Source organism: Lithobates pipiens, unplaced genomic scaffold (assembly GCF_037356315.1).
Source record: "Lithobates pipiens isolate NorthernLeopardFrog02 unplaced genomic scaffold, aLitPip1_a1.2 Scaffold_19, whole genome shotgun sequence".
NCBI classification, from domain to species: Eukaryota; Metazoa; Chordata; class Amphibia; order Anura; family Ranidae; genus Lithobates; species Lithobates pipiens.
Window position 1 is genome coordinate 151920091 of NW_027507764.1, and position 27272 is coordinate 151947362.

Consider the following 27272-nt stretch of genomic DNA (forward strand, 5'->3'; position numbering starts at 1 on the left):
AATAGCTGGTAGCAGAGGAGGGCCAGATGGCCAGAGGTGTTCAGTCATGGTAAGTGGGTAGCAAGAATGCATTGACGTTCCATGCAGCTCTTAGCAAGCAAGAACTATTGTGTTTGTATGTAGACGGGACCACTCTATACCATACACATGTAGGGCACATGCAGCAGAGTGGCTCTTATTAAACAGTTTCAGGCAAATCATTTGTTCGGCCAAGTTCACACATGCATGGACGCAAGCCATAGACCACCATTTCCACTTAGTTACCCAACCCCTTTATACCCAGAGCATACCCTTGCACAGGCCTGCGTTTTACTCGTGGTCCAGGCCAGAGCTCCTAAAGTTCATCCTAACAGTCCGTGCCAACACCAGCTGGGGGGGTGCCTGAGCCACAGCTTATACTAGCAGGGCTACTTCAGCACTTGCCGTTCCTACTAAACTGCCCAATTTGCACTAGATACCTGTTACCGGCTTGATAAAACCCTCCCACTTTAATAAGTGGTTGGGCTTTAGTCTAAAACCACCAACAAAAGCAAAAAATAAACTACAATTTACTAAATACACAAATGTACAAATACCCAAAAAAATCAATTGTTTATTTAAATACTTGAAATTTTTCACAAAAGCATAAGCAGTACAAAATTTAAAGCAGACCTAAAAGCTGAGAAAAGACCTGCATATTTTAACACCCAACGCTGTCCTAACACTTCAAAAGAACACTCACAAAGATTGGATTCTAAAAACCGCCAGTGGTTAATACATGCAATTATATATTGTTTTTACTTCACATGCCAACTAATAAAATTTTCTCCTTGTGGGCATGCAGAGTAAAGCTGTCTAGTAGAAGGTAAAGGGTTTGCGTAGACAAACGACTTTTGTCACCATACAAGTCAATGGAAATGCAAAAGCAGTTTGATACAGTCTAGAATGTCAAAATCATGTTTACTGCACCCAAGAATTCTGAAGCCTCACACGGATTTCAAAGGTTAATGGAATAAGCAGTAACTGCAACTCATTTGTTATGGGTTATCAGTTATGAGCAACATAACAAAAAGAAAAGAACCCCACAAAAATAGAAGTATTTATGTGACAGCTAAGTACAGAGCTACAAATGGTCAGAACCTAGGAGAGGTGTTAATTTCATTATTTGTAGTTTAAATTGTAAGGACAGCAATGACAGTTTAATTAAACCAAAATAGGATTTAGTGTGGGAAAAAAAAAAAAAAAAGAGTTCGGTTTATTTAAATGCATTTTTTTTAAACATTTGTGCCCATTTATACAGCTACAAAAAAAAAAAATGCAAAATCAAAACAAAAAATTTGGCAGTTATTTACAGGATTTAAAAAGTAAAAAACTGCTAAATTAAAACCAAAATTTGGCAGTTATTTTACAGGATAAAAAAAAAAAAAAAAAAGTTTCAGCTGTGAGTTCCATTTTTCATTGCAAAAAGTACATAATCCAGCGAATCTCACAGCTTTAGACCTTTTACAATCGCTTCAGCTTGTCTAAAAACAAGGAGTAACAGAATAAATGTTTATCTAAAGCCCAAAGGGTTTCTTAGAATTTTTTTAAAGTTTAAGTTTGCTGAAGCCTTGTTTAAAGCGACATTCAGCAATGCTCTTAAAACCTGCGTTTAACATTCCTATACTGGAAATGAATTTTGCATTTAAAAAAAGCCATCAGAAAAGCTGCTTAAAAACTAGCTGAAAGTTTAACAATTTCTTGCTGTACACACTTGTAAAGCTTGTATGTACCGGGCATAAAAACCTGATATATGGGTTACCACTGATAAACGCTTGAAAATGCTAGTTGCCTGGCTAATCCAGTGGTTTCAATTACTGACCTACCAAGTATGCAAATCAGGAGTCCTGACTTTACTCTGCGTTTACTACCTGCAGGCTTCCTGTAGCATCTCACAAATTATTAAATCCACTCTCACTTGCTGTTTTGGCTATAGGACAGAAATGAAGGTAACTATCCCCAATGGGAGGAAGAGCATAAATAAACTGTACAGGGGTTATATCCCTCTATTGTACCCAAAATGGGGGGGGGTTGAAGAACAAACCCATGTTAAACCACTTGAGAGCCTAAGCAATCTGCTGTTGCATCACTCCCATGTAATTTTAGCAGAACAGATTTTGCTGCATTATATGAAAACCAATCCAACATAATGGTGCACCACACACACAGACTTCAGCTGAGCAAAGTAAACAGCAGGATGAATCTAGGAAGAAGGCTACACAGATTTTTGGTAAATGGTTTTTAATCAAGAGAACCACATTTTCTGGGAAACTGGCATTATAAGCCAATGACCACACCAAGATACCTAAAAAGTAGAACTAAACCCTCCTAATCCCTTTACAGCCAAGGAAGCTGCCATCTTAGCCTCTGTTTCCATTGCAATGGTGCTACACATGTAATCAGCTGTGACACCAGCCATTTGATAGTTTGACAGCTAGGTTGAGAGCCAACATAAGTACAATGCTATGATAGACATGCCCTGAATGCAACGCTTTTGGGAAACTTAAAATTTGTGAGTTTAGTTACGCTTTAATGACAAATATCCATGCGATACCGGATCCTTGTGGATAACGCCCCTATGATATCTAGGGACCTCTGCAACCCTTTCAAGTTTTTACCATCTCATGGTTCCTTTTTCAAAGCGAATGCAAAGAAAAATATAAATTGTATAAATGGGGGGCGGGGTTTGGGGGGAGGCCGTAGGCCTGTAATATACAACCTGAACATTGACACTTACATATTTACAAAAAGTATATTTAAATATTTACACAAAATAAAAAATGTAATATATACACACAAGGGGCAGGGGTTGAATCAACTTGTCCGTTTTCATGTCATTAGCTGTTATCTACGGCAGCCAACAAAGGCCTCATTGTATTTTGATAGAGATTGTCTGCTCAGCGATTTCCGGCTCTTGAAAATTGGAGAGCTTAAAAATTTAGTATCTGTAAAGGGATCACCTCTTCGGAGTTTCCTAAAAGAGAAACAAAACAAACAAGTCTCAAAATTACTTTAGAACTTGAATACCTCAGCTGAAATGCTCCCTTGACATCTTTATAATTCCAGTTGGAAAGGGATGAAAATAGAACTTTTTGCTTTTTAATCACTTCCCAACCTGCTCGCAGTAGTGCTGCGGTGTACCCTTACATCAAGGTATACTTGGTTTGGCTGCACGTATGTGCACTCCCTCTGCTGACCCGTGTGGTAACTGGACACAGCATGGATTTGGTAGCAGAGTTCAGCCAATGATTTTGGCTGGGTCCAATCACAGCACAGAGTTTGGTGTTTATGAACACCGAACTCTGTACAGAGAACATCGATTTGGCTGTTTCTTCTCCTTAAAAAGAAAGGAGAAAAAACAAAAAACACTAAAACAGCCAGATCTGTAGGTAACAGCAGCACACATTACACTTGTTAGGCAGCGTTAACCCCTTCCCACTGTCAGTACAGTGTACATTATGATCACCAAAATCAGGTCACTGGCAATGACAGTATCATTTAGTAATCCTCCTAGTCAGCTCGTCCACCACACTACAAGCTGCTGATCACCATTACCAGTACAGAACCTAAAGCTCTGTACGTACCATAGTTTGTAGACCAACTTTCGAATGAGCCAATATACACTTAATCTAGATTTTTATTTTTTTCCCCAAACGCATAGCACAATACATTTCGGCCTAAATTTATGTAGATTTTCCTTTATTGGATAGGTTTTATAACAGAAGGTAGCAAATATATAACCCACCCCCCCCCCCCCCAAACGGTCAGTCTCATTTAACCACTTGCCGACTGCCTCATGACAATATACGTCAGCAGAATGGCGCAGACAAAGCAACGTATGGGTACGTTCTTTGCCTCCTGCAGACGGGGGAGGCACAATGATCCAGGATCAATCCATGCTGAGGGGGAGACTACTGATTGATGACCACCCCCTGGCGGTCGCTCCCGGTGAATAGGAAACTTCCCCTGCTTCTGTAATGTAAACAGAAGCAGTGGAAGTGATACAATCTCTCCTTGTGGGGCCTTTACATTCCAGCTGCCGAAGGAGAGAAGACATCAAGTAAGTTTGCACCAACACTACACTAAGAGTAGAACACGCAGACACTTTTCACCCCCCCCCCCCCAATCACCCCCCTGTCACAGTGACAACAATAGCAGTTTATTTTATTTACCGATTACTGCATTAGTGTCATTTCTGACAGTTATACGTGGTAGGGGAGTTCGTGGTAGGCCCTTTAGGTCTAGGGTACCCCCCTAATAAAGGTTTAACTCCGTGATCACCCCCCATCATCAGTGTCACCAAACAATTGTTTTTCTGATCGCTGTATTAGTGTCACAGGTAACACTAGGCAAGTATTTAGGTTCACCATCAGCTTTTTATAGTGTTAGGCAACGCCCCCCCCCCCCCCCATATACTACCCAATATAGGTTTTATCCCCCTGATTGCCCCCTAGTTAACCCTTTCTCCAATGATCACCGTAGAACTGTTATGGGTGACGTTGGCTAGTTTTTTTATAGTGACCCCAAATTACCCCATTTTGGAAAGTAGACACCCCAAGCTATTTGCCGAGAGGTATGGCGAGTATTTTGCAGACCTCGCTTTTTGTCACAAAGGTTTGAAAATTGAAAAAAATAAATTCTTCATTTTCAAAAACAAAAACGAGAGCTGCAAAATACTCACCATGCCTCTCAGAACAAATAGCTTGGGGTGTCTACTTTCCAAAATGGGGTCATGGGGGGGGTTGTGCCATGTTAGCATTTTATGGCCTTCAAAACCGTGTTAGGTAGTCAGGAGTGAAGTCAAAAATGTACGCCCTTAGAAATCCTAAAGGCTTCCAAAAAGCTTTGTACTGCCCTGCCATTTTAGCACCTCGAGAAATGAGATAAGCAGTCAAACTAAAAGCTGTGTAAATTCCAGAAAATGTACCCTAGTTTGTAGGCGCTATAACTTTTGCGCAAATCATTTTTTATACCAAAGACATGTGGCTGAATATATTTTGGCCTAAATGGATGACTTAAAAAAATGGAGTTTATTGGATTTTCTTTTTATAACAAAGTAGAATTTTCTTTCACAATTTTTGGCCTTTTTTCCATTTATATCGCAAGAAAAAAAAATAAAAAAAAAATTACAGAAGCAATCAAATGCCATCAAAAGAAAGCTCTATTTGTGGGGGGGGGGGGGGGACAAATTTTCTTTGGGTACAGCATTGCATGACCTCGCAATTAGCAGTTAAAGCGACGCAGTGCCAAATTGGGACCAGAAGACATCTACCAGCTGTTGCCTGGTATGCTCTCCTTATGGAGTAATCCTCCAGAGCAGGTCCAAACAAAATCTTCCCCCACCCAAAAAAAAAAAAAAAGCAACTCTAATGACTAACACTTCAGTCATAAGCTCCCACACATGTGCACAGACAGGAGTTGTTGAATGGTGTCCATTAAGGCATCCATCAATTAACTCAGGGCACAAAAAAAATCCTTCATCTGCCTGAAACTATATCCCTGTAGTCAGGATCCCTCTCAATATCTGGCAAGCACAAACTTTGAAGCCTTGAAACTCCCAATGGCAGGCTGTAAGGTTGTCCCTACAAAGGGCAAAAGAATAAAAAGCCAAGATGTTTGTCAGAAGCATCCTGTGAACTCATCCACTGGTACTGTGAAGTTCTTAATGAGAAAGGAAACAAAAACGAGTGCACCGCAGGCACACTTGGTGAACTAATTTTCCATGTGGTATTGTTGAGCAAAGCGTTTGTGGCATGACAAATTTTTCAGGGCGAGCCCAGTCCATGTATAATTTATCCTTTAAATAAGGGTGTACAGGAAAGGGCTTGAGGATGCTGCAGCAGGCACCATGATACCAATCCTGTAACCTTTGGAATAACAAGTTTTTTTTTTTTTTTTTTTAAATGGCTTACCTGTAAAATCCTTTTCTTTGAAGTTCATCAGGGGACACAGAACCATAGAAGTTACTATGTGGGTTATAGGCCATCTTCAGGTAATGGACACTAGCACACCCTAAATTAAAAAGTGCACTCCCTATATAACCCCTCCCACTGGTGGGAGCACCTCAGTTTTGTAGCAAAGCAATACACGTGTATACAAAAGGAGGGAGGGAGCTCTGTCCCCCCTGATGTACTTCAAAGTAAAAGATTTTACAGGTAAGCAGTTTTTAAAAATCCTGTTTTTTCATACATCAGGGGACACAGAGCCATAGTAGTTACTATGCGGGATGTCCCACAGCAAATGCCAACTGAAGGCAGGGAGACAATAGTAGGGCACCAAGAGACTAGAGGACTCATACTGCTGCCTGCAGTACACTGTGCCCAAAGGGGATATCCTCATGATCTATTACAGCTACTTGATAGAATCTGGTAAATGTTATGGATTGAAGACCGAGTTGCGGCCTTGCAGATCTGAGCCATGGAGGCTTGGTGATACACTGCCCAAGAGGCATTAACAGCCCTGGTGGAGTGCCTTTAAAATGAAAAGGAGGAATTCTAAGCCAAAAGCTTGCACAATCACTTGACGAATCCACCTAGAAATTGTCGACTCCGATGCTCCCTGTCCTCTTTTAGGACCGTCAGGCAACACAAACAAAAAACATCTGTTTTTATGCATCCGAGCGGTCACTTTTAAATGCACCTTGACCACCCTCACATCGAGAATGCAGTGACCTTTCTTTCAGAGAAGGAAGTTCTAAAGAAAAAAAAAAAAAAAAAAAAAAGGCAGAAAAATATCCTAGTTTAATATGAAAAAAAAAACCTGACACTACCTTTGGAGGGAAATTAGGAAGAGGCCGCAATTCAACCTTAACCTTAAGAATAATCCAGTATGACTCTTTACAAGAATGAGCAGCCAACCCTAATACTCTCCTTACAGAAGACATGGAAACCAGGAAAATTATGTTCGTCAGGAGGACCAAGGGAAAAATTGCCGAATTGGTTCAAAAAGACACACCGACAGGACTAATCTTAAATCCCAAGGATTGAGGGGTAACCTAACTTGAGGATTTAATCCATGTTTCCCCCTGAATAAGTTACAAGCCAGAGAGTGAGAAGTGGTCATTGGGAAAAAAAAAAAACAAAAAAAAAAAAAAAAAAAAAAAAAAAAAAAAACACAGATAAGGCTGATACCTGGCCTTTGAAAGTACTCAGGGCCAGCTTCATTTCTAATCCCATCCATAGGAATGCAAGGATCCTACCTATGACATTTTCTGGGGTGCCAACCCCTGGATTCAGACATATGGTGCCAAACCACCATCTTTATGATCGCGCAAAACTGAGCTCTCCTGGGCCACAAGAATCACCTCCTTCCCTTCTTGCTTGCTCCTGCAAAGAAGGCACGGAAGCAGAAGAGGAGAGAAAGCATAGAAAAACGGATCCAATGAAAACAAGGCATCTGTTTTGCATGCCATCAGATCCCTTGTCCTTGACACAAAGTTGTTGATGCATAATGATGCCAGGGAGAAGGAACCCTACTCCCGGAAAAAAAATAATAATAAAAAAAAAAAAATAGTACGCAAGTAGTCCGCCTGCCAATTCTCCATTCCTGGAATGAAATTGCCGATAGGCAAGGAATGTTGCTTTCTGCTCAAGACAGAAGGGAAAAAAAAAAAAAAAACTCCTCTTTCTGGGCCGCACAACTTCTTGTGCCCCTTGGCAATTGGGATAGCCACAGCTGTGGCTTTGTCAGATTGAGCATACAGCACCTGGTATTCTCCCATTCAGGTACTTACCAGGCCCGACCCTGCTTAGCCTCCAAGAGCAGGCACTTTCAGGGTGATGTGGCTGTAGACTGGATCCCGACAGGACAAGTCTGAGCATCCAGGCCTCCATGGCCAGGTGTACTGCCTGAATCTCTAGAATATTGATGGGCAAAGTCATCTCTGATCTGGACCATTTTCCTTGGACAGATGTTTCTTCCAGGACTGCGCCCCAGCCGAAAGGGCTGGCATCTGTTACCACTTTCCAGGTAACTGGTAAAAAGGATCTTCCCTTTAGATAGATTTTTGGAGATCGACCATCAATTGAGGCTCTGACGCACTTTGGCGGATAAACGCAATGGGAAGTCCAGAGTTTGGATCTTGTTCCATGTTGACAGGATACGGTTTTGCAGACGTCTTGAATGGAGCTGCTCATAAGGAACGGCCTTGAAGAAGCCAGCATCTTTCCTAATAAACACATGCAAAGATAAATAGAAGGATTCTTCTATGTTTTGATCCACCGAATCAATTCCTTTAAAGAAGGGATTCTTTCCAGGGGTAAAAATACCCTTTAGTGGACTGTATATGATCAGCCCTAAGTACTGCAATCTCCTTGATGGTTTTAAGGAGGTTCTTACTAGGTTGAGGAACCAATGTATTTCAGGTAGCCGACTGTGGTAATCAGACTTTGGTTTAACCACTTGCTTACTGGGCACTTAAACCCCCCTCAGTCCCAGACCAATTTTCAGCTTTCAGCGCTGATGCACTTTGAGTGACAATTACGCGGTCATACAACACTGTACCCAAATGAATTTTTTATCATTTTTTTCCCACAAATAGAGCTTTCTTTTGGTGGTATTTAGTTACAGCTCGGAGTTTTATTTTTTGCTAAACAAACAAAAAAAGATGCAAAAAAAAAAAAAAAAAAATCATGTTTTAATAGTTTGTTATAAAATTTTGCAAACGGGTCATTTTTCTCCTTCATTGAAGTGCGCTGATTAGGCGGCACTGATAGGCTGCATTGGTGGGCACTGATAGGCTGCATTGGTGGGCACTGATGGGCTGCATTGGTGGGCACTGATGGGCTGCATTGGTGGGCACTGATGGGCTGCATTGGTGGGCACTGATGGGCTGCATTGGTGGGCACTGATGGGCATAGTTAAGGCGGCACTAATAGGCACAGATAAGGCGGCACCGATGGGCACAGATAAGGCGGCACTGATGGGCACAGATAAGATGGCACGGATGGGTGGCACGGATAAGTGGCACGGATGGGTGGCACGGATGGGCACTGATAGGTACCACAGATAGATGGGACTGATGGGCACTGATAGGTGGCACTGATAGGTGGCTCTGATAGGTGGCACTGCTGGGCACTGATGGGCGGCACTGCTGGGCACTGATGGGCGGCACTGGGGTGCAGCACCTGAGGCAGATTTTGGGTGGCACTGTGGGTGGCACTGCTGGGTGGCACTGTGGGTGGCACTGTGGGCACTGCTGGGTGGCACTGTGGGCACTATGGGCACTGCTGGGTGGCACTGACAGGGGGGCACTTACTTTATTTCAGGATGGCACTGCGGGTGGCAGGTGGGCACTGGCAGGGGGCAGGTGTCCTTTTAAATTGCTGGCCGTGATCGGGACTGATGTCCCGAACACGGCCGCCGGCGATCGGCTTTTTTTTTTTCTCCTCGCGCTGTCAGCGCGAGGAGGAATACTAGCCGATTACCGGCTCCGTTTTATCACATGATCAGCTGTCATTGGCTGACAGCTGATCACGTGATAAGGGGTCGGGATCGACCCCTTACACGGATCGGTGATCAGGCGAGTCTCACGGACTCGCCGATCACAGAGCGCGCCGCGCGCGCCCCTCAGGGGGCGCGCAGGCCGCTCGTAACCGGGACTACGTCAATAGACGTAGTCCCGAAAATGTGGGTCCGCGCTATTGCCGTCATTTTGCAATAGCGCGGATCCCAAGTGGTTAAAAGGGGCTACCGATTGACCTATCAAGAGTAGATCTAAAGTAGGCTAGTATAGTTATACTTTGAGCTCTTAACCTGGATAAAAGAGGGATCTTTATTACAGTTGAAGACCTTTTGTTGTCGAAACGTGTCGGGCCTGCATTTGGCACCCCACATTGCTTTTTTAGGTTTTATTTTATTCTGTGATCACATGTTGCTTTTATGTCATGGTTCTTATGATCTTTCTTAAATAAACCCAATGGTTACCGTCTGACCTGCACCATTTGGAGCCTTTTTTTCCTCTTTTTTTGAACATTCACCGCACTTGCAATGTGAATAACTGAACCCTGTCGACCCGGGAGACGCATGTTACAGCCTCCAACACTGGAAGTCCGTGTAATCCGGAGACAGCGCGGCGATTGATGTGAACTACCATCAACTCACAATACCTGATTGACATCACTTGGGATTACAAGCGCAGCTGACCCACTGTCATATGGTAAGAGTATTTATTCTTTCTGAAATTACTCCATACAAGTCGTTGTTCCTGGTCCAACTGAATTGTGGGTTGCCTGATCCTCTTGTTAGGAAGACCAACATTGATACTTGTCCATTATCCAACACATGTGGACTGTTTTTGCTGGGACTTACATTTTAGTCACTGATATTCACCAATAGTTGCGTGCCCTTATACATATGTTGTGTATTTAGCGAACTAATATTTGTATTTTGGTTCACGCATTTTCTTATATTTTGTCACTTGTATGTGGTATAGTACTAGTTTCACTACTAAATACTCCTTAATATTCAATTTCCTTATCCACTCACCAGCGCTACACTATTTGTTTCCCCACTTTCACTGAACTTTGAGTGTTAGCTGCTAATCTTCACTTTAGCTATAGCGCAGTGTTTTCTCTTTAAATTCGTTTATTACATACTCTAGGTGCAGAAGCTAGCCCGAAAAAGGTAGCGCTACAAACTGGAAATTATGATTTTATACCTAGAAGCGTAGAAATTTCTGGTGATCAGCACATTTAGATAAGCATCCAGGACGTCGATACACGCCCAAAGTTCTCCCCCTTGTAGGAAGGAGACTACTGATCGGATAACTTTAATGCGGAGAGAAAGACTTATTTTTCTCTGGATCCCTAGGAACGTTTGATCGGAGGAGAGAAAAAAAAAAAAAAAAAAACCACACCACACGAGGAGACAGTCACTCTTGGAACTCCAGATTGGAGATATTGAGGAAGTCCCCCATTCGTCTTCCTGTCAGACCTATGAGAACTGCAGAAGAATTCTCCTTATTTATCTGAGGATTACCTATTGAACCTGATTGTGGAAGCCATTGTGACTGCCTGGAGGCTGATGCCCCTGGCACAAACAGAAGGAGCTTTTAAAAATAAATATATTTAATCCTTTACTTAAATGGAAAAAAAAGTGGGTACTTTTCCCACTAGAATTTCTTTGGCTGAATTATCCAAACATCCTCAAATAGCTGTATCACCACAAAGGAAGACTAGCCAGGAGTTTCTGCATGGTGAAAGGAAGTTTATCCTTCACTGATGTATGTTCCTTCACTCATGCGTTTCAGCCGCTTGCGTTTAGCAACAATGTGCACAGAACCATGTATAGCTCTTGCCTATATAGACATAAACCGTCGTAGGCATCTGAGCAGTTGTGCGTTTGGCTAGTTTATAAGCCAGCACATGCATGAGGAACTTGCAGAAGTTCTACAAAAAGGAACTCGCAAGCAATTATTGCAAGCATAAAGCTGCCAGAATTCTGGGCCTGCTGAGCAGGACACCTAGAACACCTTGTTAAACTGGTCTCAACAATTAAGCAATTGCTGTCAGCAGGCTGCTCAATCTAAAAAAATTCTCTGGTAAACAGGGATGCCAACTTTATTCGCTGGGATGCCTAAGCATTTGAGTATTGTCCGCCAATAACAGCTCTTATTCACAGATGATATACTGCATTAATTGCTAGTATACTGTACCTATGGGTTCTCCACCATAGGATAAAGTATAAAAACGGTTAGGAGGAAAACATTTATCTGGCACAGAGATACAAAAAAGGCTTTCCCGACAAATTGTCAGGAAAAAGTATGCACAGTCTGAGGAAGTTTTAGGTTACTTTCACTCTGGGGCGTTGCAGGCGCTGGCGGTAAAGCGCCACTATATTTAGTGGGGCTATTCGGCCGCTAGCTGGGCAGTTTTAACCCCTGCTAGCAGCTGAAAAAGTGTTAAAACAGTCTGCAAAGCGCCGCTGCAGCAGCGCCGCTGCAGCAGCACCAAGAAGATGGATGCGCCGGACTACAGGGGACAGCGGTGACTTCACTGGCTCCTGTGTCAGGTAAGTGACACATAATGGACTACTATGCGATGCATAGTAGTCCATTATGCTTTGCAGGGAATGAAAGAGGAAGTAAACTCATCAGGGTTTACTTCCGCTTTAATATTCTGCAAAAGTCAAGAGTCTACCTCAAAGGTGGAATGGCCTTTAAGAAAAATCAGTGATCAAGTTCATGGCAGATCAATACAGTTGAGAAAATTAGGCCAAGGTCTAACCTCTATTTCCCAAATGAACAAGAATAGACAGTAGTCAGTCTAGTGACAACCTAAAAACAGCTTTAACCTTAAAGATGCCATTGCAAACAATTAAAAAGGACAAAAACACAAAAATGTGTCACTCACTTTGTGAGGCTTGGCTCTGCATAATTAACTGTTACAGTACACCGCCTTTTCCTCATGGAGGTTCCGGACAGCTTTCGGCCACTGTCATTTGAAAATGGAAAAGAATGTTTCTTGGTTTCATTTCTTCCTGAGCACAAAGAATAATTAGTAACATCAGAAAGGCTGATCCGCTGACCTGGTAATACTCCTTCAGGTTCATCTGAAAATATATATCCACAATTAAAATAATAATAATGTATTGCAGTTTTAAGTAAGCTGTGTAAAAGGGTATAGAAACAAACACACACACACAAACGAAATCACCAAGCAGTGAGGCAAGCATGTATACTTGTAACCATCCTACTATACGAGGGATTAGTGAGTTGTATTGGTTTAGGGAAAAAAATAAATAATTGAAAAGCTCACCTAGGTTAATGTAGCATTGATCCAATGCTGTATCAGTCCAACGCCGGCTCTAAGATGGAGAACAGAGCAAGCCAACACTAGTGATCATTAAAATTCTCGGCCACGGGAGAGCTGGGCTGTACAGGGGCCACGGGAGAGCTGGGCTGTACAGGGGCCACGGGAGAGCTGGGCTGTACAGGGGCCACGGGAGAGCTGGGCTCAGATAATCAGCTTCTCACCGACAAGCCGAGCCAGCTGCCAGTCCCAGCATCTGGATGAACCTCGACCATATGGATCAGGATCTTTTCAGAGCCTTTTCCGGGCTCTGACGTCAGCTGGCCGTGAGCCAATGAAAAACAGGTCATAGGATTAGTACAGCCAAAAAAGACTGTCTATACTTCTTTAAAGCGAGAGTCCGCGTTTTTTTTTTTTTTTTTTTAAGCCAGCAGCTACAAATACTGCAGCTGCTGACTTTTAAAATAGTGACACTTACCTGTCCAGCGCGCCCGCGATGTCGGCTAGAGAAGCCGATCTCTCGATAGTCTCTCGGGTGCTGCCGCCGCCATCTTGGGTATGGGAATCAGGAAGTGGAGCCTTTCGGCTTCATTTCCCGGTTCCCTACCGCGCATGCGCGAGTCGCGCTGCGCAATAAGGATGGACCCGCTGCCTCTGGGAGCTGTGTGTTTCCCAGCAGGCAGCGGGGGACTTTCGGAAAGGGGCGTAATCTACGCCCCTTTCCGCAGAGAGCTATCCCGGAAGTGGGTGCAGATACCTGTACTGTACAGGTACCTGCACCCCCCTCCCCCCTGAAAGGTGCCAATTGTGGCGCCGGAGGGGGGTCCGATGAGCGGAAGGTCCACTTTAGGGTGGACCTCCGCTTTAAAGCAACTTCTTGGCTGAGTTAGGTGAAGACTTTCCACTTCCTTAGGAAATCAACCTCTACCTATTTCTATAAAAGGTTCTAAACAGATAGCCATACGAAATATGGCAGGAAAATAAAAGTTAGTAATAAAAACACGACTTACTTAAACTTCTGTCTGCAGGGAAAAGAAAATCTTGATCCACGTTAAGGTCTATGCTATGTTCTACTTCTAAATCCTTATATTCACATTTTATTAAGGAGTTTGCTTTGTTTCTTTCCTCTGGCTCTTTGGTTTTGTTGACTGGGGTTTGAGGATTCTCGCCTTGACCATTCATACTAATTTTTCTATTTTTCTTTGCGTTACCGAGATCTGTAAAAGATGTAATGCAACAGTGAAGGCTGTTAATTAGAGCAATAAGTTGAATTATCCACAAAATAGTCACTACATAATGCAACGCTCTCATCGCTGTCACACTTCGAAGGACAATTGTGAGGTCATGCAACACCGCACCCATGTGAATTTTTCACACAAATATAGCTTTCTATTGGTGGCATTTAATCATCACTGTTTTTTTTTTTTATTGTGCTAAATAAAAAAAATATATAAATCATCTAATAAAAAATTGGGCCAAAATATATTCAGCTACATTTCTTTGATGTAAATAACCCAAACCAGTGTATATTATTTAGTCTGTAGGAAAGTTAGAGAGTCTACAAAACGGTATATATCTATACAAACACACAATAAAATAAGTACTGACCAGGTCACCATTTTTCTAGAGGTGCTATTGACATTACATTTTTGCCACGTGCAATCCATACATAAAAAAGAAACCAAAACAAATAAGCTCAAGTTATTACACAAGTTGTGTAATAAAAAGGAATGCCACAGCGAAAAAGTATTAAACGCATGAAGAAAAGGAGGTGCAAAAGGGCATGGAAAGCCAAGATACTAACTGAAAGCTATCAGAAATTAGAAAGCAATCCAGCCCCTTGTGAGTGCAAATTAACCACTTGTCTACGGGCCACTTCCACCCCTTCATATCCAGTCCTAATTTCAGCACGGTCACACTTTGAATGACAATTTTGCGGTTATGCAACACTATACCAATGAGAAATGTGTATATTTTTTTCCACACAAATAGAGCTTTTTGGTGGTATTTAATCACCACCGTTTTTTTTTGTACCAAAAAAAAAATTTTTTTTCGTAGTTTTTGTAATAAAATTTTGCAACAGGTAATTTTTCTCCCTCTGTGTGCTGATGAGAAAGCACTGGTGGGACTGATTTCCAGCTTTGTTCTCTCTTCATGGACAGCGAGTAGGGATAAGCTCAGGTGTGTCCACATGGTCCACGTGTATAGCCCACTAGGAAGTCAGCGCAGCGCTAATCACAGGCAGCGAGACATCGGGTGAATGTCTCACTGCCTGTGATTAGCGCATCGCCTACTTCCTGGCAGGGCTGTGCACATGGACCATGCGAACACACCTGAGCTTATCCCTACTCGCTGTCCATGGAGAGAAGAAAGCTGATAATCAGCTCTTCTTATAAGGGAAATCAGTGAGCAAAGCAGATTACTTGTTTACATCCTGTGATCAGCTGTTCAGTGACCACTGTTGGGGCCATAATCTGTAAGTGGAAAGAATGTAATTTCACCATAAGCCAGGTGCTCTTCACAAGATTGGAGTGAAAAGAATTATCGGAAGACTTGTTCAAAAGCCAAGGATCATTTGTGGAGAGGTTCAGAAAGACCTGGAATTAGCAGGTACAATTGTTTCAAAGAAAACAAGTAATGCATTCAACGACCATGGCTTGCATGCATGCCCACCATACAAAAGACTCCATGAAGAAAAAGCATGTTGAAGCTAGTTTTAAAATTTGTGGCACAACATTTAGACAAGCCTGTTAAATACTGGGAGAATATAGTCTTGTCAGATGAAGAAGAGGTACTAAAGACAGTCTTGATAAAAATCTGCTGCCATCTACCAGGATGATGAAGATGAAATGAGGGTGGACATTGCAGGAAGACAATGATTCCAAAACACAAAGCCAAGGAAACTCAAATGGTTTCAAAGAAAAAAAAAAAAAAGCTAGAATGGCCCAGCCAATCACCTGACTGGAAACAAAAAAAAAAAAAAAAATCCATAGAAAAAGAACTAAAAAGATCCAGAGTTCATAGAAGAGGCCCACGAAACCTTAAGGTTTGAGAGCAGTTCAAGTGGAAGAAAATAGTCAAAAAACAATCACCTGAGCAATGCAGGAGACTAGTTTCTCCATATAGGTGGTGTCTTGAAGATTTTATTACCAACAAAGGATTTTGTACAAAGTATTACATTTAAGTTAGCAAGGTCAATGCTTTTTCCCTGTGTCATTCCATATTATTACACAACTTAAAAAAAAAAAAAATAAGGGGATCTGTATACTTAGCCATTTTGAATCTGCTCTGGCCAGGTGATCCTGCATCTCCAGCTTCCCTGTGTCAGTGAGCAGCTGCTTCAGGGTAAAGGGAGCACCAACAGCTGAGGTACGGGGGTCTTTGGGCAACATTACAGGTCCCAGAATGCAAAGCAGTTTGAGCATTCCCTTACACAGTGGAGCTGCAGGCTCACATGACCAGACTGAATAAAAATAAAATAGGAGTAAAACAGATTTTATTTTTCCTAACACAGGCTTTTGACAGATAGGTAGGAGGGAATGTTAATAGTGTTAGGCTTTCAATTTAAGTGTTTTGACATTAAGTGCCTTCCATACAATATACCCAATTGTGAATTTGTTGTTGCAAAAAGCACAAACCTTTAAATCGATCACTGCTTCTATTTTCCTTCTTCTCAGCGGACTTCTGTACTTTGCTTCTTTTAGATCTGGGCCTTAAAGGAAGTGAAGCTGTATTTTTCTCATTGCTTTGAGGTCTTAACTTTTCCCTAGAAGGCAGATATAAACTGTCATCCGATTCTTGTTCTTCCTCACTGGTGCTAATCTTTTCCTCAGACTCTTCGTTTTCGTCTGGATTTTTGCTTTGTCTGCCTTGGCGGAATGGAGTAACGTGTATGCTCTCCTCAAAGACAAAGTCGTATGCATCACCTGAATTTAAAGAACTGTTCATTGTGTCTTTAGAAGCTCCTGACTTGCTTGCACCCCTCTCTCTACTCTTGGATCTAGCCCTTGGTTTTGTTTTTTCCCAAGGCTTTTTCAGCTGGACTGTACCACCTCCCTCCGCTCTGCCTTTTTTAGCCCTCTCTCGTCCTGAACGCAACTCATTTTTGCCTTTGGACACTTGCTTTGGTTTGGGCTCAGGCGTTGAACTGGAAATCTGAGATAGCTTTGTAAATGGAACAATTTCATCTTTTAAGGGACTTTGGCTCATATAGGCACCCATCCATTGATCATTGCTGTTCTTATTTAAATTATCTTCCACAGGGGCAATGGGTTCTGATTCGGGAACGTCAATCATAGAATTCGAGGTAGAGTTTCCTACTAGTAGATTACTCGTAGAGGGCTCTTCTATGCACGTATCTAAATTGGAAGCACGGCGTCTCACAGACACATTTTTAAAATAGTTAATGTTGTCTGTAGTCTCTGTGTCAGAGTTTTCATCATCTGTTCTTGGCCGATTTAAGCTGGATTTTCTTCCTAAGAAAGACAGAAAATAAATATGTAAACTAAACCAAATAATCTTAAAGTAATGTTTAGGGTACCATGTGCACAGCCATAAAGAGTCTACTGATCATCTACACAGACTCTTGCTGTCACAGGCAGACAAAGCTTAACTGCATGCCGACCAGCTGCCGCAGTTGAACTGTGGCAGCATGGCCCGCCGTTATGCTACATTGGTAGCACAGTCCCACCCCCCCCCCCCCCCCCTTCAGTTAGAACACAAAATAGGATACATATTAACCCCTCCCCTGCCCCCTAGTGTTAACCTCTTCACTGCCAGTGACATTTTTACAGTAATCAATGTAATTTTAAGCACACTGACCGCTGTATTAATGCCAACGGTCCCAAAAATGTGTCAAAATTGTCCGACGGATCCACCATAATTGTCGCAGTCACGAGAGAAAAAAAAAAGCCATAAATCTATCCTTTATTTTGTAGACGCTATAACTTTTGCGCAGACCAATCAATATACGCTTATTGTGTTTAACCAAAAATGTAGAATAATAACAATAATAATAATAATAATAATAATAATAATAATAATAATAATAATAATAATAATAATAATAATACGCAAGCTAATATATTTTTGGGGGATATAGCAAAAAGTTAATGTGTTTTTTCCAAAATTGGTGTTTTTGTTTATAGAGCAAAAAATAGAAACCGCAGGAGGTGATCAAATACCACAAAAAGAAAGCTGTATTGTTTGGGAGCCATGTCGCACGACCGCACGATTGTCAGTTAAAGCGACGCAGTGCCGAATCGCAAAAAGTAGTCTGGTCTTTGACCAGCCAAATGGTCCGGAGCTTAAATGGTTTTAAAGTAAAAAAAAATATATATTTATATGCATGAAATGGTCTATTCAAGTGCTTGCATTTACTGTACACACGTATAGATGCATAAAACCCATGTAATTTATATGCTTAAAACTATTTCTATTCCATTAAATTTGCCAAAGTATTCATACAGTGGGTATAGAAAAGAATCACCCCTCTTTAAAAGATTTTGTTGCTTTGCAGCCTGAAAATTAAGAAAATTAAGTTTTATCCAGCCAGGTTTACAACTTATAACATCCAAATGAAAGATAACACCAAAACATGTCAGGAAAAAAAAAAAAAAAAAAGTCAAAAATCGCAGAGTTGCAAAAAGAATCAACCACCTTGTGTGTCTATTTTGTTGACCCACCTTTTCGTTATTTACAGCCTTTAACCAATTAAGCCTTGGGAGGATTTGCCTTTTTTTGCGATATGGCACTGTGTCGCTTTAACTGACACTGTACCCAAGCAAAATTGATGGGTCCCCCCCCCCCCCCCCTCACAAAAACAGAGCTTTTTGGGAGGTATTTGATCACCTCTTTGGGGTTTTTTTTTTTTTTTTTTGCGCTATAAACAAAAGTGGCAATTATGAATAAAATAAAAACATTTTTTCCTATAAAATACATACCAAAAAGTCTCTCTAGATATATATCCCAATCTGACTGGTTTGCGCAAAAAACGTATGTCTACAAACTATGGCATAGATTTTAGGGAGTTCATTTTTTGTTACTGGTTTTACTAGTAATGGCTGCGACAAACCTGACCCCAAATTACACTTTTTGGGGGACCAGTGACATTAATCAGTGCATTTTTTATAGCACTGATCAAATGTAGAAAAAATAAAAATAAAACACTGTCAGGGAAGGGGTTAACACTAGGGGCCAAGGGGTTGACTGCTTCATGTGCGTTTTAACTGTAGAGGGGAGTGGGCTGCCAGGGACATGACAGATTACTGTCCCCAGTGACTGGGAACAGTAGATCTGCCATGTGCTGTCAGAACGGGGATTCGCCTTGTTTACAAAGGCAGATCCCAGTTATGCCTTTGTACTAGGCGATCGCGGGTCACCAGTTGACAGAGTACACTCGACCTGCGCGCCTGCCTCCTCGCCTGCTAATGTACAGCTATGTTGATTCGAGGAGAGCCAACCTGCTACTATACAACGACAACAGCTGGTCGGCAAGAGGTTAATCGGTTGTGATATGTCTGCCAACTTTGCACATCTAGACACTTCTTTGCAGAACTGTTCAGGTTCATTAGAATTTAATAGTGACCGTTTTTTGGACTGCAGACTTCAAGTCATTCCACAGATTTTCAGTGGGGTTCAAGTCTGAGCTCTGACTAGGCCATGCAAGGACATTCATCCTCCTCCTTCAGCCATTGTGTGGTCATTTTTGCTGTGTGTTTTGGGTCACTCATGTTGGAAGGGAAAAATTCCCATTGGACACATTTCTGGCAAAGAGCAACAGATTTTCCCCAAGAATCTGATGATATTTTGCCCCATCGATTTTTCCTTCTATACCGATAAGTACTCCAGTTCCTACTGCAAAGAAACACCTCCATGCTTTCCTGTAGTAATGGTGTTATTTGGATTTCCACAAAAAACATAGTATGGTGTTGATACCAAATTTTTACATATACTACTGACCAGCCATAACACTACGACTGACAAGTTAAGTGAATAGAATTGTATTATCTCATGATAATGGCATCTGGAAGTCTGTGGTATACATTAGGCAGCAATTAAACACATGGCCATAAAATTGATGTATTGAAAGCAGAAAAATGGCCACCGCAATTTGTTGCATATGGGACTGCATCGCTGCAGACCAGTAAGGGTGGCCTGCTGACCCATGTCCACAGCAAAAGCGTCAATGGGCACAAGGGTATCAGAACTGGACCACAGAGCAATGGAGGATGGGGGCCTGGCATGATAAATCACTCTCACACCATCCGGATGGCCAAGTGTGTCACTTACCTAGGTTAGAGATGGCACCAGGAGGAGCATGGGAAGAAGCTTGTTGGCAGAGGAAGTATGATCATTTTAACAATGTTCTGATGGGAAACCTTGGGTCCTGCCAATCCTGTGCATGTTATACGACACGTATGACCTACCTAAACAAACATAGTTGCTGACCAAGTACACCCCTTCATGGGAACAATATTCCCCGATGGCTGTGTGCCCTTTAAGATAAGGTGCCCTGCCACAATACAAAAATGGTTTGAGGAACAAAATGAGTTTGAGGCCTCCAAAGTCTCCAGTTCAACACAAATCAAGTATCTGTGGGATGTGCTGGAAAAACCAAGACCAATCCATGGAGGCCCCACCTTGCAATTTACAGGACTTAAAGGATCTGCTACTGATGGCTTGGTGTCAAGATACCAGAGCAAACTTTCAGAGGGACACAGCCGCTGTGTTCCAATAAGACATCTGTGTGGGTGCATGTGCCTCAATGCACAGCAAGTTTGGGGATACACACCAGATACAAACATGAATGTCATATTGGGACACAGGCAGCTATGTCTGCATAGGCACACAGTGTCCCAGGAGGCAGTAATGCGATTGCCTGCACGGAACACCTGGGTATTCCCATGTGAATAAACAGGGCCTTACGCGAACATAGTATTAAACACAGTGTGAGCAAGGCCTTATTGAACATATCCAAATCCCTTTACACTCAAACAGGAGGTACCGATTGGTCATTAAAAACTTGTTAGCCATTTGTCCCTATTACTTACACATTTATGAAAGTCCAGCGCCAGGAAAAAAAAAAAAAAAATAATCCATTGCAAGGGGTGAATGTTCATTTTGTCTTTTTTGATTTTTAAAACAGCTTACCTGTAAAATCCTTTTCTTGGAGTACATCACAAGACACAGAGCCTCAAGTAATTACTTAGTGGGTTATGGGCCTACCTTTAGGTGTTGACACTGGTATAACCAATACAGAAAGTTAACTCCCCTATATAAACCCTCCTTCCAGGAGCACCTCAGTTTTTGTAGCCAAGCAATACAAGTAATATACTCTCACCGCATAAAACCGGGAGGAGCTCTGTGTCCTATGATGTACTCCAAGAAAAGGATTTTACAGGTAAGCAGTTTTAAAAAACCCATTTTCTTTATCGTCCATCATAGGACACAGAGCCTCAAGTAATTACTTAGTGGGATGTCCCATAGCAATGCTACTTGAGGGGAGGGAGACAATCCATATGGTAACCCCCAGACCTGAGGACTTCTACTGCTGCCTGCAGCACACTGCGCCCAAAGGCGATATCCTCATTCCATCTTACATCCACTTGAAAATTTTTTGCAAATGTATGTACTGAAGACCAAGTCGAGGCCTTGCAGATCTGAGACATGGAGGCCTGGTGACGCACTGCCCAAGAAGCACCAACCGCTCAGGTAGAGTACTTCGTAAAGTAGGATGGAATATCAGCCCCTGAGATAGGTCTTACCTAAGTGGGAGGTGCCATGGACCCTCCACTGCTATCTTTACGATCTCTGCGTACCATAACCTTCTGGGCCATGCTGGTGCTACCAGTATTACAGACTTTCCTTCCAGCTTGATCCTACAAAGTCGTCGAGGCAGCAACTGAATCGGGGGAATGCATAGATCAGCGAGAACTGATCCATCAGGTCACCAATGCATCTGTTCCGTATGTGAGCGAGTCCCTTGTCCTGGACATGTTGACTAGCTTTGTGTTGAATCTGGACGCTAGAAGGTCTACGTCCGGAGTGCCCCATCTTTGGCAAACAGCCCGAAACACTTCGAGGTGAAGAGACCATTTCCCCCAGGAATAACTGCTGGTGACTTAAATAGTCCACCTGCCAATTCTCTACTCCCGGAATGAAAAATGCCAATAGGCATGGAACATTCTTTTCTGCCCAAGTTAGAATCTGAGCTGAGAGACTTTTGGTGCCCCCTTGGTGATTGATATATGCCACAGCCTGGGCATTGTCGGATTGGATCCTGACAGGACAATTCTTTAACCTGGAGGTTCAGGTTTTTAGAGCCAGATACACTGCCCGAATCTCTAGAATGTTGATGGGCAAGGTTATTTACCGTTGTCCTCTCTAATACTGCTCCCCAGCCTGAAAGGCTGGCATCTGTCGTTACCATCTTCCAGATAATTGGGCTGAAGGATTTTCCCTTCTGCATGTTCCGGGATAGTAACCAACTGTGGTTTTGGGAGACTCTTGGGGACAGCCACATTGGCAAGTCCAAAGCAGGACAGGATACAGTTTTGTAACAGTCTCGAATGGAATTGGGCATAGGGAACTGCTTCGAATGAAGCCGCTATCTTCCCTAACAACCTCAGCCAAAGGCAAATTGAAGGATTTCTCCTTGACCTGATCATACTCGCTCGCTCCTGTATGGAGCTGATCTTTGCGAGAGGCAAGAACACCCTTTTCTGGGCCATGTCTAGGATCATGCCCAGATACTCCAGACTTTTTAGTGGCTTTAAAGAGGAAGTAAACTCTCCCACTCTGATGCTTCTTTTCATTTAGTCCATTATAATAAGTCATCAGACTATAGCCACTGTAATCCAGCCCAAATCGCATATTAACTTACTGTTTAAAGAAACAAACAAAAAAAAACAAAAACAAACTTGTTTCCAGGGATTAGGCAGCACCATCTTAAGTATTGTTTTCTGAGTCCACAGTGGAGTGTATTTCCGCCCTTACATTGAGCACTTCCTGTACTGTTAACCAAGACTCCTTCTCAATCCAACGTTTCTATGGCAACCCTGCTTCCCTGTTCATAGCTGACTTGTTAATTTCATAGTATTTACTTGTGCTGATGTCAGTTTCCCTTTGTCAGATTTATCAGCATCAGCTTATAAGACTGCAGTAATGGGCAAGTTTAGACTGTATATCATGTCACATGGTGTGTAGGAGGAAGCTCTGAGTGATTAGCAGAGTTCAGTGTTGTGCTGTAGGAAGTCCTGATAACAGACAGAGTGTGCCTTAAATCAGGGGAGATCTGGGAATGCTCAGTGACTTCATTCTACAGGACAAGGATTACAACAATACTAAGTAAGGAGATATCTACAAGCAGTGTTCATTAGGGTTTTTTATGCCGATTTACATGGGACAAAGTTGTGGGGGAGGGTTTACAACCACTTTAAGTAGGACTTCTTTAGGTTCAGAATCCACCCCAAACCTTCCAGGTAACTGCTTGTAATGGCTACACCTGGCTTCAAGTAAGCCACTGGTCTATTAATAATAGATCGTCTAAGCCAAGACAGTTATGCCCTGTGCCCTTTACCTGGCTAGAGGTGGGGCTAGCACCTTTGTGAATACCCAAGGTGCTGTAGCAAGCCTGAAGGCTACAAACTGAAAGTGCTTCTTTTCTACTTGGAAACGCAGAAACCTATGGTGAGGGAATATAGGGACATGCAGATATGCATCTCTGATGTCGATGGATGCCAGAAGTTCTACTCCTTGTAGGATAGAAACTGATTGGTTTGACTCTGGGATCTGCCCGTAGAGTCCGACGGCGGAGGCCGTAACCCCCAAGCCTAGAGGTGGATGTCCTTGGCACAGGGGAAAAAAAAAAAGTCTGTTTAAACGAAGGACGTTTATATTTTCTTTTGATTGGCCAAAAAAAAAAAAGTGAGTACCCTTTCTGGTGGAAATAGTTTGGATAAATACTTTCAAAATCGCCAAATACTCTTTCCCCCTTAAAAGGGAAACTAGTTAGGTTTTTACCAGGAGTTTCCGCTGACCAACCCTTTAACCAAAAGGGTCCTGTGCATGTGTACAAGTACAAGCGCCAGGCATGATGCCTGGTGAATAGAATCCTTTACAGCATCTATGGCAAAGCATAATTCTTTAGTAAGCTCAGCCAACTCCTGAGCTTGTTGTGCAGGGAGCTCTTTGAGGTCATCTGTGAACGGGTCCTTTAAGGACTGACAGATGCCTATAGCTGTGATTGCAGGCCGAGTTACGGTCCCCGCTAAGGAAAGAGCATTTTAACAGACCTTCCAACTTTTTATCTGTTGGATCTTTAAGCATATGCGCATTGTCCACTGGACAGGTTAAACCTTTATTCCCATTGAAAAATCGCAGCATCCACTGCTGGAACCTTCCATCTTTTAGTGAACCTTTCCTCCATAGAGACTTGAGAATCTCTTTGAAGGGGAAAAATGCTTATCCGGATGATCCCATTTGGAATAAATAAGCTTTTCTAATAATGCATGTATGGGAAACCCATGTAAAGGCTGTAAAGGTTTCAAAAGGAACCCGAGGAGGAGACCGGACCTTCAAGAGGAAGTAAACGCTGATGAGTTTACTTCCTCTTTCATTCCCTGCAAAGGCAAAGCATAATAGACTACTATGCATCGCATAGTAGCCCATTATGGGTCACTTACCTGACACAGGAGCCAGCGAAGTCACCGCTGTCCCCTGTAGTCCGGCGCATCCATCTTCTCAGTGGGTCTCGCTGCTCCGCTGCTGTCATTCGGCGAAGCCGCGATGATGTCACTCTGGCGCATGCACACAGGAGCGGCCACTTGCGGCATATCGCCGTTGACCGCGGCACGTTCAGTGCGCCGGCGTGCCGATGTCTACAGTGCATGCACCGTAGACGGCGGTGCCTGTCTTTCGGGAAATATCTCCTAAACCGTGTAGGTTTAGTAGATATTTCTTGGATGTTTCCTAGTCACTTGGATGGATGCGATTAAAGTCACTAATTTTCCTTCTAAGCCCTGCAGGGCAGAGGAAAGTGCTTCTTCAGTCACGTATACAGGGGCTGAAGTGTGTGAAGCAGTTGCACCACCGCCAGCTTCCAATGAATCACCCTGGCTTGCCATGTCTGATCTCTCTGAAGAGGATGACAATATGGAGGCAAGACTGGGGTTCACAGCACCTGGGGGTGACACCTTAAGTTCCTTTACAGTAGGTCTGCAAGACATCATGCCAAGCACAAAAGCAGGAGGTACAGACAAATATCTGCTTGAGAATAATTCTAGCAAAACAATGTCATGTTAACCACTTAAGGACCAGGCCTCTTTCAGATTTGGTGTTTACATGTTTAAAACAGTTTTTCTTGCTAGAAAATTACTTAGAAAAAAAAATATATAAAATGTTTGGGGGTTCTAACACCCTAGAGAATAAAATGGCGGTCATTGAAATACTTTTCACACCGTATTTGGGCAGCGGTCTTACAAGCGCACTTTTTTTTGGAAAAAAATTCACTTTAAAAAAAAAAAAAAAAAAAAACTGTAAAATTAGCCCATTTTTTTATATTGTGAAAGATAATGGTACGCCGAGTAAATTGATACCCAACATGTCATGCTTCAAAATTGCGCCCGCTCGTGGAATGGCGTCAAACTTTTAGCCTCAAAAATCTCCATTAGCGACATATAAAAAATTCTACAGGTTGCATTTTTTGCGTTACAGAGGTCTAGGGCTAGAATTATTGCTCTCGCTCTACCAAATCGCAGGGATACCTCACATGTGTGGTTTGACCACCGTTTTCATATGTGGGCGCTACTCACGTATGCGCTCGCTTCTGTGCGCAAGCTCGTCGTGACAGGGCGTTTTTAAAAACTTTTCTCTTCTCATTTATTTTAATAGATTTTTACACTAATATAATATAATATAATATATACACATGCATATACATACACACACACACACCTTTAAAAAGGTATGGGCGGAAGTGACGTTTTGACGTCGCTTCGGTCCTCCTATGGTATAGAGACGAGTGGGGGCCATCTTAGCCTCACTCGTCTCCATACCCAGCTAGGAAAAAGGACCTGATCGCCTCCGACCGCTACCGACGGCTCCGGTAAGCAGCGGGAGGGCGGGGGTGGCACCTCTCCCACCGCCGATAGCGGTGATCTCGCGGCAAATCCGCCGCGGAGACCACCGTTATCGTACAGACTGGCGCCTGAAAAGATGGATATCTCGGTTGTGGCAGCAGCTGCTGCCATTACCGAGATATCCCTCTTCAAAAATAGGACGTACATCGGTGTGCGCTGGTCGTTAAGTGGTTAATAGTTTAACTGCTAAGACAATAGCCTTTTCCTGTACTGGAAATGCCTGCTTTACACCCTTACATGCCCAGCGCTCTGATGTCTCCTAGTGTGAAAAACTCCTCTCTTGGAAAGATTCTCTGTAGGAGAGTGTCTTTATGTGCAAGACACAGGTGGACCTGATTGGTGCCCGAAGCGCTTCCCCCTCAGTAATCAAATGCTGTGAGAATGGACTTTACTTCCCTTACACATCATGTGACCCTGCAGCCACGCCCCTCTGCGTCCTCCAGCAACACCCGCCCTCAGGCTTTAATATGCCTAGTTCGTGCACGAACGGCATTCAGGTCTGCTATTTGCAGACCTAAAGAGAGAGTGACGACACTGCCTGAACTGAAAGATGCCAGTATGCCGCTGAACAGTAGCTGAGACACCTTCTATAAATGCAAAAGTGAGTATAAGACGCAGAAAGCACCTCTGTAAGAGGAGAGGGGGGGGGAGTTCTATCAGTCGATAAAAAAAAAAAAAAAAAAAAGTGTAAAGTGCTACTAAAACCTGCAGAGCTAAGGCATGATTTGGGATAACCTCAGCTGTGCCAACCATCCAGCCTGCTGTCTAATTCCCTTAAAGAATCTAAGTAAGAACCCCCTTGCTGGGACTACACATGTTCTGAGATAGCGCTGTTCTAAAACATTGCATAGGTATAGCATAGAATCCAAAAACTTCACCCATCACGGCGGGCTGCATTTAACATGCTCAAAGACTGGGGGTGGGGAAGGCGGGTGGGTTTGTAGTCTGCTGAGATGAGGCAAGCATTTACACCTTAATCTGCAACTAGATTAAATGAGCGTTTAAGTTTAAGCGTTTAAGTTTTTTTTCTGCATTTTCTGGAGTTGGACTTTAAAGCTTTAGTCTACATTTTCAACCCTCATCACTGCTGGTTTTATTTGGCACATTGCAAAGAATGGAAATGTATTTTGATATTTTTAAACTGCATTTACCACGCTCGCCTCTAGATGCCGGCCCGTTACTGGAGGAGGTTTTCAAAGAACAATCTTTGGGATTTCTGGTCTCAGCTTCTGAGCGGCTATCCACACTCCTAACATTTTCTACATCTGGATGAACATACGTCTGCCCCCTATCATAGATAAAAAACAGAAGAGAAAGATTACAAAATTTTGGGATATAATCAAGACAATTTTTAGGAAAAAAAATA

At 42.7% G+C, this 27272-nt stretch overlaps 1 protein-coding gene across 2 annotated transcripts in view; it reads right to left on the minus strand.

The window, feature by feature from the left end:
* Positions 1-574: 574 nt before the first annotated feature.
* Positions 575-27272, minus strand: part of SGO1 (shugoshin 1) — a 67125-nt gene continuing 40427 nt past the window's right edge. The window contains exons 6-10 of one of the 2 annotated variants that reach the window (XM_077491410.1): positions 27058-27194; positions 16406-17242; positions 13778-13984; positions 12369-12495; positions 575-2992 (exon numbers count right to left, since the gene is read on the minus strand). In XM_077491410.1, the coding sequence (XP_077347536.1) occupies positions 2863-2992; positions 12369-12495; positions 13778-13984; positions 16406-17242; positions 27058-27194 (1438 nt within the window). In that variant the 3' untranslated portion in view covers positions 575-2862. Of the gene's footprint in view, positions 2993-12368; positions 12568-13777; positions 13985-16405; positions 17243-27057; positions 27195-27272 lie in introns of both variants that reach the window. The other variant, XM_077491409.1, reaches the window with a different exon arrangement.